This window comes from Otolemur garnettii, unplaced genomic scaffold, assembly GCF_000181295.1.
Source record: "Otolemur garnettii isolate 467f Iridium unplaced genomic scaffold, OtoGar3 scaffold00004, whole genome shotgun sequence".
NCBI classification, from domain to species: domain Eukaryota; kingdom Metazoa; phylum Chordata; class Mammalia; order Primates; family Galagidae; genus Otolemur; species Otolemur garnettii.
This window is the reverse complement of record NW_003852399.1, coordinates 34,978,092-34,992,292: the sequence shown is the minus strand read 5'-3', so window position 1 is coordinate 34,992,292 and position 14,201 is coordinate 34,978,092. Positions and strand designations below refer to the sequence as shown.

Sequence of the window (14,201 nt, the reverse complement as noted above, 5' to 3'; positions counted from 1 at the left end):
TCCTTGTAATATTTATTCCTAGCAACTAAAAAAAGTGCTAGACATGACACTTAACTCTGCCGACGTTATGGAAACAATAGCAGACCATGACTCGGGAGCAGTTCCACAGAAGCTGCTGCAGCATCACCGACTCTTACCCTTGATGAGCTCTTACCTCCCTTAAATGTTTCCTGGAAGAAACAATAAAACGTAACTTTACTTTTTCCTAAAATTAATATGCTAGTGAGATCTATAATAATATGTTGTCAAGAGAGCCTAGCTGGTAGATCGAGGTTCATTTTTATCTTATTTTTGTAAGAAAGCACATTTTTTTGAAGGTAATGCTAACTCTCCAGGTGGCTTTTTTCTTTATTAAATAAAATGAGCAGATTGACACCTTAGTCTCATTTGAAAACTTTCTAGTTTTCATTTATAGATGGCATCTTGTTTTCGTTACTTATGGAATAAATCATCAGCTGATTTTTTTGTTCATTTTATGATTGCCTAAACTTAAATGTGAGTTTATTTTCTTATTTTTATTTTTCAGAATATTTTTCTCAGCACTTGGGCGAGTATGAGAATGTCCTAGCTGCACTTGAAGACCTAAATCTTTCCATCTTGAAGGCAATGGGCAAAACAAAGAAAGTAAGACAATGTCAATGTTTATTTTCTATAAGAATTTATTCTTTGAAAAATATTTTTCCTGAGACTTATAGTTCCCTCATGTATTATAAAAATATAGATTCCTTTTTTATAATTGATAATTTTTTATCCTTGGTAATTTACTTGTTTATTTTCTATAAGAATTTATTCTTTGAAAAATATTTTTCTTGAGACTTATAGTTTCCTCATGTATTATAAAATCCTTTTTTATCCTTTTTTATCATTGATAATTTTTTATCCTTGGTAATTTACTTTTCTTTAGTTATTTTTATTTCCAATTAATATGAGGGTATGTACAATGAGGCCACATTCTTGCGTTTATAAGGCAAATTCCAAGCTGTAGCTTATGCCCCTCACACAGGAAGTGTGCCATATACCCACATGTTGTTTCCACTGAGAAGGAACCCACTGACCCTGCTCCTGGGATTCTGTTTTGTTTTTCTCTCGTGTGAGCACATCATTGTTAATCTACGAGTTTCAGATTAGTTTGAGCACGTGTGATGTGTGTCGTTCCATTCTTAGGATACTTTACTCAGGAGAGTGTTCTCCAAATCCATCCAAGAGGTAACAAAGAATACAAAATTTCCATTTTTTGTATGGCTGAATAGTATTCCATGTTGTACACATGTTCACCCATTCATGTGACAAAGACCATTTGGGTTATTTCCCCATCTTTGCAATTGTAAATGGGGCTTCTATGAACATTCAAGTGTGTATATCCTTATAGTAAAATGATTATTTTTCTTTTGGCTAAGTAATTAATAATGAGATTGCAAGATCAAACAGAAAGTTCACTTATAGGTCTTTGAAGATTCTCCATACTTCTTTCCATAAAATCTGTACTAGTTTATAGTCTCACTAACAGTGATGGAGTATTCCCTTCTCTCTGAACCCATACCAGCATCTGTTATTTTGGGACCTCATGATGTAGGCCATTCTTGCTGGGGTTAGGTGATATCTCAAAATGGTTTTGATTTGCATTTCTCTAAAAATTAGAGACAGTGGGCATTTTTTATAAGTCTGTTCGTTATTTTGTCCTTATGAGAAAAGATTCTGTTAAGGTCTTTTGCTTAGATTGTAATAGGGTTGTTTGCTCTTTTCTTGTTGATTTTGCTGAACTCTTTGTAGATTCCAGTTATTAGCTCTTAGTTGAATTCATAGCATGCAACTTTCATCTCCCATTTTGAAGGCTGTCTATTTGCTTTGTTGATTGAGTCCTTCACTGAGCAGAAACTTTTTAACTTGATCAGGTTCCAAATATTTATTTTTGTTGTTGTTGCAATTGCCTTTTGGAGTCTTCTTCATACACTCTTACCTAAGACTGATGTCTCTAAAAGTCCTTCCCTCACTTTCTTCCAGATGTTGTATAGTTTTGTGGACCTGCACCTCTTTCCACTTAAGAAAATTAACTCACAATGGATAAAAGGTTTAAGCCTAAGATACTTTTCTTTATATTAAGTGAGCCATTTTGTTCATTTAGAATATAATTACAAATACTACGTGCTAGAGACTGTGCCTGTGCTGAGGACACAAAGATACAAAGGGCTACTCAAATAGCTCTTCATCTGGTGGGGGTACAAGTATGTGACCACAGCACAATACAGACAAGCACAAATGAGACACCTAATTCATGCTGGAGAAGATGACACTTGAGCACTTAGAGATAAAGGAAGTCTGTATAGCTAGACAAAGGAGAACAAAACACAGGGAATAGCATGTGCAAAGGCTCCGTGCCAGGGGGTCAGGGACACTCAGGAAAAGAAGATGGAAAATAAAGATAAGGTACAGAAACTAAAGAGTGGCATGACGTAAGATGAAACAGAGTGGTAGGGAGGAGCTGCACCTTTCACTATACTGTCAGCAAAGCTAAGAGTTTGGACCAGTATCGTAAGTTTAAATAAATTAGCAAATATTTTCGGCAGAGATATAAAAACTCGCGTAGTCTTTAAGAAAGATCATATAAGAATTAGCTTGGGTCTGGGGTTAAGAATGCAGGGGGATGAGTCCTAAGTTCACTTGCCTAGGCAAGAGATGTTGGTCGTGGAGATATTGGCAGAAGACATGGAGAAAAGCAAATGAACTGTACGTATATTTGAAATTATGTCAATGGAACTTGAAGAAGGATTGACTATAGAAATGAGGGAAGAATGTGCCCAGGATGAATTGGTTTTTAGCTTATGTACCTGGGTAGTGAGACTCACTGCCTAGACAGAGAATGCTGAAGAAGGGCAGGGTTTGAGGAGGTAAGTTCCTAAGTTCTCATTTTAGGCATATTGAATCTTATCTGCCTTTGAGATATAGAAGGAAAGTCAAGTAAACCATCAGATCCAACAATCTAGATCTTAGAGATGAGGTCTAGACTAGACTATAAATTTATCAATTGCCAACACTTAAGCCAAGAGCTTGACTGGCATAATCTAGAGAGAGAATAAATAGTAAAAAAAGGAAAGGACTTCACACTGTGCCATAATAAGCTCCTACTTTTGATGGTGGGTGGAGGAGAAAGAGCCACTCAGTGAGTCTGAATAGTAGTGGGCAGGGAAAGAGGAGGGACGCCGAGAGAATGTGGTATCTAAGTTGAAGAGAGATAGGGAGAGGTCAATAGTGTTGGTTGCTATGCTAGAATAAGAGAGATAAATGTTAAATTTTCCATTATCAGGAAAGAGGATTGCTCGAGCCCAAGAGTTTGAGGTTGCTATGAGCTGTGAAGCCATGGCACTCCATTAGGGGCAAGAAAGTGAGACTGTAACAAACAAACAAACAACAACAAAAACAGCAAAAGAAAGAAAAGAAAAAGAAAAAAAATTCCATTGTCAATGAATCAAAACAGTCTTTTCAGTGTGACAAGAAATAAATTTTAAAGCCTGTATAGAATTTCTGGATAAAAACAACAGATTTTCTATATCCATTGAGTTCTGCTTGCTCTCAAAGCTTCATGAAAAGGGCTGAAATGAGATTTTTTTAAATGGGGAAGCTGATAGCAACAAAATTGAGAAACTGAATAGCAGATGGCCAAGTGACAGATGACGGAAAACTTAAGACATTTAACCATTTGACATACAGTGTAAAAAACTAAAGCTACATAGAAGCAAAGGCTCAAGAATGGTGGCACCAGTTGCCCTGGGAAGAGCAGGGGAATGCCTGATGTCCTATTGGAAATCTGTCTCTGAAGCAGTTAGATTCCCAGATGCCCTGCTCTGCTCTACTCAGCTGAGCAACTGCCTCTTTGACTCAAGTCGAAAACAGATTTCATTCTAAAAGGGTAAAAGAGAAGTTCTGCCCCCAGGGAATAGTTCAGCCACAGTTGAGGGATTAAGTAAAAATTTACATAGTAAATGAAAAGACCTCCATCTTTCTTCCTTTATTTAACTTAGGGAGCTTTGGCAAAGAGGCTTACGTCCTCCAGGCACACAGACAGAGGGGTGTGTGAGAAATTTAAACAATAGCAGAAAGAAAAGACAGAAAGATTCTTCACTGTTAGAGCTCAGCCAGCCTTCTCCCCTCTCTGAGACTACTAATCAGCTTGTTCCCAGCCCAGCCACCTGTAAGTATGCACAGTCGGCTGCTAAGTCAGCAAACTTCTTATAGGAAAAGCAGAGACGAAAACAACAAACAAGGAGGAAGGAAAGAAAACTGACAGGGAGTGGGTGAAGGAAAGAGTTAACAAAAGAGATTTATGCAGGAAGATGAAAACTTTGAAAATATTCTTAACCTCCTTGGAGAGATAATAGAAGATATCGCATCATGAAGCCAGAATAGGATGACAAACAGTGGACAACCAGAGAACAAGAAAGAGCTCTTGGAAACCAAAACAAGAGAACAGAAATAAAAATGCAACAGAATCTTTAAAAATAAAGTTTAGAAAGTCTTCCCAAAAAGTAAAGCAACACAGAAAATAAAAGAAAATTGGAGCATTGCCTAGGATGTCCTATATCCAAATGACAAATTCCAGAAAGAGAGAACAGAAAAAAGAGAAATCCAATTACGTTTTCTCTTGACCTCTTCAAGAATATTTGGAAATTGCATCAAAACTTCATTTCTTAGTAACTTCTCTCTAGAAATATTCATTTTTTTTAAATCTCTGCTTATTGTGGCTGGATTCTTCTTCTTCTGTAGGTCTCATCTTAAACACTATGGCCTCAGAAAGGTCTTCTCTGACCACTCTATCTTGAAAAACATCTAGGCAGCCCAGTGGCCCATGCCTGTAATCCTAGCACTCTGAGAGGCCAAAGCGGGTGGATTGCCTGAGCTCAGGAGTTCAAGACCAGCCTGAGCCAGAGCGAAACCTTGCCTCTAAAAAAATTGCCAGGTGTTGTGACAGGTGCCTGTAGTCCCAGCTACTTGGAAGGCTGAGGCAAGAGAATCACTTAAGCCCTAGAGTTTGAGGTTGCTGTGAGCTGTGACGCCATGGCACTCTACCGAGGGCAACAGAGTAGAATCTCTCAAAAAAAAGAAAGTCTAAGAATAGTTCTCTGTTAAAGCATCTTGTTTGTTCCTTGCTGGCAATTATCAGAATGAGTAACTATATAAATCTCTTTTCTCACCATATGTACGCTGAACCTAGCACAGGACCTGAAAATTAAAATGTACTAAAGCGAGACCCCTCTTTACTATAAATAGAAAAAGTAGCCAGGAGCTGTGGCTGGCGCCTATAGTTCTAACTACTCAGGACGCTGAGTGAAGAGGATTACTCAAATCCAGGAGTTTGAGGTTGCTGTGAGCTATGTTGCCACAGCCCTCTACCCAGGGTAATAGAGTGAGACTCTGTCTAAAAAAAAAAAAAAAGTACTAAAAAATGTATTGATGGAATAAGAAGTTAATTGGTCAAATGAGCATTTATACAGATCTAAAAGCTAAATACTTTTGCTCCTAAAAGAAAAAAAAAATGCTCCAAAGCTCATTTAAGAAGCTTTCAGTTTTCCTCAGATAGGAAGAAAAAGCCAACATACAATCTTCCTTATTTTCAAACACTGTGCACTAAAATCATGTCCTTTCCCCTGTATTAACATAATGAGGCTCTGTAGGATTGAAATTGAGGTCAACCTGTTATTTTGGTTTCTTCAATTACAAAATCTTTTTCTTGGCACTGACCCTTCGAAATTGTATTTGATTTAAATTATACTTCTTAATCAAAAAAAATCTCAGATTTAAAATAAAAAAGGGGGGAAAAGAGAAGAAAAAAATGGTCAAAACTAAAATTAGAAAAGGTCCCTTTGTATGACAGCTCAAAGATGAGTGAAATGCAGGGTTCTGACGTTTTTCAACCCACCGTTGAGCTGACATCTTCTCCATACTAACACGAGGAGTGCTTCTGAATGACAAATCCAGTATTTTTTCATGTGTGTGCGAATCTCTCTATATTTTTACCCAGATTAAAAGTCCTGTCTCAGTAGGGAGAGCTGATTGTTCTAGGCTTTTATGAAAAATGAAACACAAGCCGTTCGTGATCTGTCTTGACTGGCAGCGCCTCTGTTTGCTGTGTCAGAGAATGGATCAAATGGGCTTTAGCTTCTTCACTTAAACTCTAGGAGGTGACTGGGGACAGATACAGTCTGTCATTATTTTCCTTTCCTCCTCTTTCTCCCTTAACCCCAGCTTTTTGACAGATCCTCAAGAGTCACATGGATTACTTTGCTTGTTTTTCTGGAGCAAGACACCACAGGTAGAATTCCAAATGGCCATTTGAAAGCCTCAAAGGTAGCTCTGCCCAGAACCCTCAGTCTGACTTTGACATTTTACACACACAAAAAAAAATTAGGCTTGTCTTTTGTTTTTCTTCTTTCTACAGGGTAAGTGTAAGCTAACTTCCATCTTCAGTATGGGAAGGGCTTGTAATATGAAAGCAAATGTATAATTCTGATGCTATAGCTAAAATTTGTCATGTACTATGAATGGGAGTCTTTTTTACTGGTAAGGCTTAAAAGGAGATAGATTACCATAAGCTAAAGTGAAGAATGTTGTTCTTAAAATATTTAGGCTTTGATAACTACCTGAGTACACTGCTAAAATTTTCCAAATCAAAATGAATATATGTGTTATATAAGTCTTTTTCTTCTAAAAGTTATTTGTCAAATGAAGACTCCTATAGTATATGTTCAATTACTAACAAAAAAATAGACTTGGGTCGTAGCACTGCTGGGCCTCCATCCCTCCCTTACCTTTCCATCTGTCTTGGAGGTCTGCGTTGTTTCTTTCTCTATCATCTTTCAATTCTGTCTCCTCAACTTTTCATCCTTCCTCGATCTCTAGTTCCTCATATTTGGCTTCTGGGCCTCCCAAGGCTCTGTGATTCCTTTCATTAGTTAACGATCACAATTTAGTCATTTATGAGTCTTACTATGAAAAAGAAAATGAAATAACAATAACTCATAGAATTTCTACTTAGGGAAAATATAATTAATTACTATATATATTTATGTAGAATTTATTATTAAAATCTTCTCCTACTTCAGGCAAAATATCAGAGTTGCCATGATCCCCTGCATAGAATAGTGAAAAAGCCTCTTAGCCTTGTATAGGTGAACATTTTCAGCCTTCACTGTAGTTTCACTATAATTCTGCAAGTATTCATTAAAAATAAAATGACAAAATTATTCTTGGGCTTCAGAGAAACCATAGGGAACATCCACCAACAGCTCATTTGACATCTCATTCTTTTTCTTGGAATGATTTGTCTATATGAATGCACATGGGGAAGGGGAGGGAGACACTGGGAGCGTGGAAACGAGACAAGTAGCTTGAGGGTACAAGCTGGGTGCAATGGAAGAGAAGCCCTGAGTTGAGTCTAAGCCTTAGACTCCTCCTTGCAATCTTGGCCAGACTTCTGCCCAGTGCTGGCAAAAGGGAACTGCCAGGCCCCTAGAAAGGTTGCTTGATTAAGTCATCAGGGTCCTCTCATAAAAGATCCAAATTCTGCTGAAGGACTCTGTCATACCTTCTGACTCCGAGAGTAAGGAATCCTGGACAGAGAACCCATCACCTCTGACTGGCCAGGTAGGGGCAGACCTTAGCTGAGACAGCTAACTCTTCTCATTCACATGCGTGTGACTTTGGGGATAATTTAAAGGTGAGAAGAGGCCACTTTGAGGTTACTCAGAGGACCCCACAGTGGGTATGGGTAATCAGTTCAGGCAAAGATCATCAAGGTGGTGGCCAAGATGGCTACCCTAGGAGGATAGAAAACAGAAGCTCGCAGTGAATTACGGCAGGCTCATCACTGGGATTGGCACCTACCTGGCAACCACGCCATTGATTCTTCTTTGCCATTGCTGCAGCTCTGCCAAACTCGGGAGCTGACCTGAACTCCCTAAACCAAGCTGCCGGACAAAGCCTAATGAATCTTCTGCCAGGCTTCAGAGTGGCTACGTCCAAAAAGAAGATGGGGAATAATAGTAAATGCCAACTAGCATTTATATAGTGTCTTGCAGTTTTCAGTGTGCTTTAGTATACATTATTTAATTTACTCTTCTTACCATCCTAATGAGGAATGTTAGACAAATGGTAATACAACCATCTCAAAAATGAGGAGGCTGAATCACAGTGTTTAGTTGATTTATAGATATCATAAAGATGAGATTTAAACCGAATGATTCTCATTCCCGTATTTTTTATTTAAGGTTTGTGTGGTTTTCATATTGAACATGTGATTAATATGCAATTCTAACTTGCATCATGACATAAAAAATTTCTTATGTTAAGTAGTCTTTGAAATAATTGAAACCTTCGGATTTTGGCTGTGGATCCGTAAAGACATGGAGAGTTTCAGTTTTTTCTTTAGAATTATCTTCAGTTTTGCTTTAAACAAATGAACAAGTAGGTGTGTGGAGGTCAGTGCAATATGTGAGGAACATATGAAAGACATTATGGACAGAAGTAGATGGTAATTAAATGCTAAAATAATAATTAAATGCTGAAATCAAAAGAAGGAGGTTAATAAGCAAAGTTCTAGGAAAGGAAATTCATACATTTTTTAATACAGTTCATTCTCATCAGAGAAACGGATGAAACTTTAATTAGAAAACAAGGGAAGTTGAATGCCATGGCAAACAAGGGATATTTAGCTTTTTACTTAGTGGAAGAGTGAAAGCTAAGCAGTAAATAAAAATATTGGCCCTCTGAGCTCTGGGTGTATAAAGGACCCAAAGCATCCCAATAGGAGACCAGCTGATTTTTTCTTTTCCAAATAGCTACCTAATTATTCCAGTACTATTTCTTGGACAATCCATTCTTTATTCACTCACTTAAAATGCCATGTTGGGTATTTGCTAAATACTTACGACATCCTTAGGTTGGTGTCAGAGCTCTCCGTCTTTTGCCCATGTTAGATTGTCCTTTCCAATATCATTAATGATCTTAATTCTTGAATACATGGGTACATTTGAAAATGTGAAAGGGTGAGTATTCTTTACTAAAGATTTTTCTCCTTCTGTTTGCCAAGTTGGCGTGTTACCATTGTTTTGGTTTTTAAACTTAAGGAAACATTTTGTTGGAATTTTTACTGGATTTTCATTAAATGTATAAAATAATTTTGAGAGAATTGTCATCTTGGTAATATTAACACTTCCCTTGCAGATGCATCCACATTTTTCCATTTATTCAAGCCGCTTTTATGTCTCATCAAATTTTTCTGGTAATATGTTATATGGATGCATGTTAAGTCAATTCATACATAATTTATATTTTTGTTGCTTTTATAAATGACCTCCCGCTCCATTTCCCTAGCTTTTATATTGGTGGTATATGGGAAAATGATTGATTTGTATACACATTTTTGGTAACTGGATTAGCTTCCATCTTGAGTAGCTGCTCTGAGATGAGCCATTTATCTTCCTTTGCTGATATTACACTGTGAACACTGAGATCCACTGCCACCATGAGATCCAACCCACCTTATCTGTCTTCCAGAGAAATTGCCCAATCTGTGCATAATCTTTGACTTTCTGGCTCATCCCCTCCTATTTTTCTGGTTTGAAGTTGAAAGTTATACTTTATGCCTATTGTTCCACTTCTACTTCAGTACCACAAGGCAAAAATAAGTACTAAATAGTGATATATAATTTTTTTTTGAGACAGAGTCTCACTCTGTCACCCTTGGTAGAGTGCCATGTTGTCACAGCTCACAGCAACTTCAAACTCCTGGGCTTAAGCGATTCTCTTGCCTCAGCCCCCTATATGATCTGTAACAGAAATTGGACTACAGGTGCCCACCACAAAGCCCGGCTAATTCTGTTGTTCTTGTTGTTGTTGTAGTTGTCATTGTTGTTTAGTTGGCCCTGGCCAGGTTTGAACCCGCCAGCCTGGGCATATGTGGCCAGTGACCTACCCACTGAGCTACAATCGCCGCCATGATATACAAATTTCGACTCTGCCTTTTAGAATCTTACATCTTAGAGGAGCATGATCATTTTCCATGATACTAAATGTAGGTTTAAAAAGGTTGTCATGAAATTCTACAAATAAAAACATGTAGAACAGTAGCAGATTTTTAATATATTTTTATGAGAAGAAAAAAGACACAGAAAAGATAAAAAGATACTGAACAAATAAGGTATTTAATTAGTTGCCAATACATTGATAGAGCCTAGAAATAACCTTCAGAAAAGAGAGAGGCCAGTGTTCATTGAGTAGTTAGAAAAGACTTCAGGGAGGCTTCAGTGACCCTCAAAGAATGGGCAAACTTCTAAGAAAGAAGAGGATTGGAAAAGCCTACAGATAAGGACCCTTCTTTGAACCGTTAAGGAGACGGTTTTGCCCTCTTTCTTGTCCAGAAGAGAATGTGGATTATGGGTGGATGGGGTCAGGTCAGGCTGACTGCAGTTTGCAACATTTCACCTTGTTTACTGTTGCTTGAATGAGTGTGTAAATATCAAACAGTAATCTTGAGTCAAGAGAATTTTTAAAAGTCAACAAATTGTTAAAGCTGTGACAGAAGCCATAGGGGAAGCTCTGGTGGGCCCCCAAAGCACAGGAGTTCCTATGAATTAAAAAATCACCTTTTATTGTGATCCTTTGTATGTTCAGACAGTTCTACCAATCCTCCCTCCCTAATCAGAAATAATGACAAATTATTTTTGTTTTGTATAATGTACTTATAATTTTGAATAGCTATTTATTTCTTTGGTGGGGATTTTAAATTGTTAGCTGGGTTTATGTTTCTATGTTCTTACATTCCTAATGGAAATTAGGATTTAATTTTCTGCCTAACAAAGTAAAATGTACAAAGTACACTATTTTACTTAAACAGAAAGATAGTCTGTTTCACCTGTAGTGCCAAAGCACAGTTGCCAGAGTGAATCTACAGCCCTATTACTGAAGAACTGATCTTCAAAATGCTAAAAGCCAGATAAGGGAGAGAGAAGTTACTGGAAATGTTCACAGGAATATGCAGGGCAGTGTGTGATTCCTTCTGTCATGAGAATTACATTTGATATGACTCTTTTCTTTTTCCCAAAGTGAAATAGTGCAGAGTGTGTTTGAATCAATCACCTGGTCCTACTGACTTTATCTCTTTACTATTGTCCCCTTCTTTCTCTCCCCTCTGTCTGGGCCACAGCAGGTGGATCATCCAGCGTGACTCTCCCTGGGATTCCTTGTCTAGATGTCTAATTCAACTTTTGCATCCACTGTTGTCTGCAGACCACACTCCACCCTAGGGGATGAAATCTTTCCCTCATTTTATCAGTCTTCTGAGGGAAATAAGACTTTCCCTCATCTTCCTACAGGCCTTACGACGACTCCTCATTGCTCTCAGGAAAAAGTCCAGACTCTGCTCAGAGAACACGAAGCCCATTCAGACCTAAGCCTTCCCTGCCCATCTCTCTAGTTCCACCTCTGGCCAGTCCTGCCACGTGATCTCAGCCCCAGATGTTTACAGTTTCCAATGTTCCCCAAGTTTTTCTCTCCCAGTGGGAGTGCACCCTGCCGCAGGGTGGTCCTTCTTTGTGGATGACATTTGCCTATTCCCTGAGGGCCACCCATGGGCTCCTTCAGCTGTCTACTTGTTCTTCATTTGGCTGGTCCTGTCCTATTCTTCATTATACTACAGGACTTAGCTTAAATGTCACTTTCTGGGAGGCTTTTCTCTTTTCTGTAATTTTTAAAATTATTATGAATATGTCATAGTTGTTTATCTTTGTAGGGTACATATGATGTTTTGACAGAAGCATATAATGCATGCTAATCAGATCAGGGCAATTGGGGTTTCTATCACCTTAACCATTGATTGTTTCTTTGTGTTAGGAACCTTCCAATTCCACTCTTTTAGTTATTTTAAAGTAGACCCTAACTATTGTTGACTATAGTCACGTTGTTGTACCATCAAATATTGTTAATATTGTTCGTTCTATCTATATGACTGTGTTTGTGCACCATTAACCATCCCCACTGTATCTCCCCCTTCCCCACTACCCTTCTCAGCCTCTGGTAACCATCCTTCTAGCCTCTGTCTCCATGGGATCAGTTCTTTTAATATTTAGTTTCCATATATGAGTGAGAACATGTGAAATCTGTCTTTCTGTGCTTGGTTTATTTCTTGTAACATAATGTTCTCCAGTTTCATCTATGTTGTTTCAAAGGAGAGGATTCCTTTCTTTGGGGGAACTATATAATATTCCATGGTATATATGTGGCACAGTTTCTTTATGCATTTGTCTGTTGATGGATACTTGGGTTGATTCTAAATTTCAGCTATTGTGAATAGTGGAGCAGTAACATGGGAGTGCAGCTATCTTTTGGATACTGATTTCCTAGGAGTTCTTTCTTGATCTTCCAGAAGCTGGCTACGTGCTCTCAAATGACCTCACACATATCCCCATGAGTGCTCCTTTCACTTTTTACTTGTTTGTCATCCCAACTGTCTTGAATTTTTATGTCTCATTGTATCATCAACCACTTTTGGGGCTAGTTAAGACACTCAGAAATTGTTTTTCAAATATGTGTTGGCTTCCAGGAGAACTGAGAATGTGCTGCCAATCACTGCCAATCATAAGTCTGCTGGACGGGGAGAGGGGCTCAGTGACCATCATCCAATTCGGCAGAAACTGGGGAGCCAGGACAGGACTCCGTTCCCAGTAACTAGAGAGAAGGCAGGCAGGCAGCAGATTCACAGGACATACACCCCAGGCTGCTTCTAAATTTTGGGATGATTGCTTGTCCAGTGCAACAAAATCCTCTTTATGAATTCATGGGCTTATTCCACTGATGCTGGAGGCAGTTAGGGCTCCTGCCATGGGCCAGATGCATTTTGTGGTCTGCTGGGAATAGGGAGAGGGTCTGAGGGAGAAAATAGATTAGTAGTTTTAATCATAGTGCTCACAATTTTGCATTTTGCAGAAGATGCTATTGAGAACAAAACTGTAGATCACCATCAAGTTTTCTCATAGTTGGATTTTTTTCCTTAGTCCATAGTGTTGAACTTGCCTTTTACATGATTTTGTCTATAACACCTCTCTAGTTCATGATCTTTTGTTCTGACATTTTGAGAGCTGTAACCAAGATTATAATGTGGCAGAACATGGTGGGCGCAGGTGAGTAATATTTTTAGAGTTTCTTAGAAACAGAAGCCTCATTTTCATGCTGACAGTCTAAAAAGAAAAGAGGAGAAAGAGGGGCACACATATAGCATAAATATCACATGAGGTGTATGGGTAACATATTTAGTTATATAGCCATAACAATTCCAAATACATTTTTCCACATATAAATATTTTAATTATAAATGACTAAACAGAGTCCAATTCTCCCTTACTGTGTAGGAAAAACATAATACCAGAAGAGTGAAACGACTTTTATTTCCTTGTCCATTCTGCCGTTGAGGTCTGCATTTGTCACTCCTATATTAAAACATAGGAACAACTGCCTTCCTCCAAAGTATGCAAATCAAAATATGTGGTATATATGCAGAGATGTCTCTGGAAAGAACAATTTCATACCCAGATGAAACCTGACTTGAAACCCAGCTCAGCTACTCGGTAGCATATGCCCGAGTTAACCTCTTGCTTCCATTCCTTCCTTTTTCAGATGTGAATAACCAGACTTCCTTCCCAGGGATGTTGGAAGGATAAAATAAGACAGTGTATGTGGGAGGACTAGCACTTCGTGTGGCCCATAATAGGTACAATAAAGGCATGATAGGCATAATAGTCATAAGAGGGACTAGTGTATCTTTTTGCTTCCACAGTCATTCCCTAGTTTCAGACTTTATTATTGGAAACAATTGCTAAACATGTAGTTTGGTGCTTTATACAGATATGATAGATTATTTCATAGAACAAAACCCAAAATGTTTTATTTCTGCAAGGTAGAGGAGAGAAGTCAACAGAACAACTAATAATCTAAGTAGAAGATTGGAATGTTGGTCCTTCAGAGAAAAATTTCAGGTCACAAGTTTACCATCCTGATTTTTTAAAAACAGATAATAACTGTAAGCTCTTCATGAAACATGCCTTCATTATATGGAAATATCAGATTTATCACATCACATTTCAGCTGACCTATGAACACCTAATTGATAGTTGAAACACATGGGCTAGTTCCTGGGAGAACTTCACCTTGGCGAATGC

The 14,201-nt window shown here is 38.2% G+C and overlaps 1 protein-coding gene across 1 annotated transcript in view; it reads left to right on the top strand.

Moving 5' to 3' along the window:
• NECAB1 (N-terminal EF-hand calcium binding protein 1) overlaps positions 1 to 14,201 on the top strand; it is a 142,158-nt gene that overhangs the window by 63,901 nt on the left and 64,056 nt on the right. Inside the window, exon 5 of the mRNA XM_003782494.3 lies at positions 527 to 624. Within this exon, the coding sequence (XP_003782542.1) occupies positions 527 to 624 (98 nt within the window). The remainder of the gene's footprint in view (positions 1 to 526; positions 625 to 14,201) is intronic.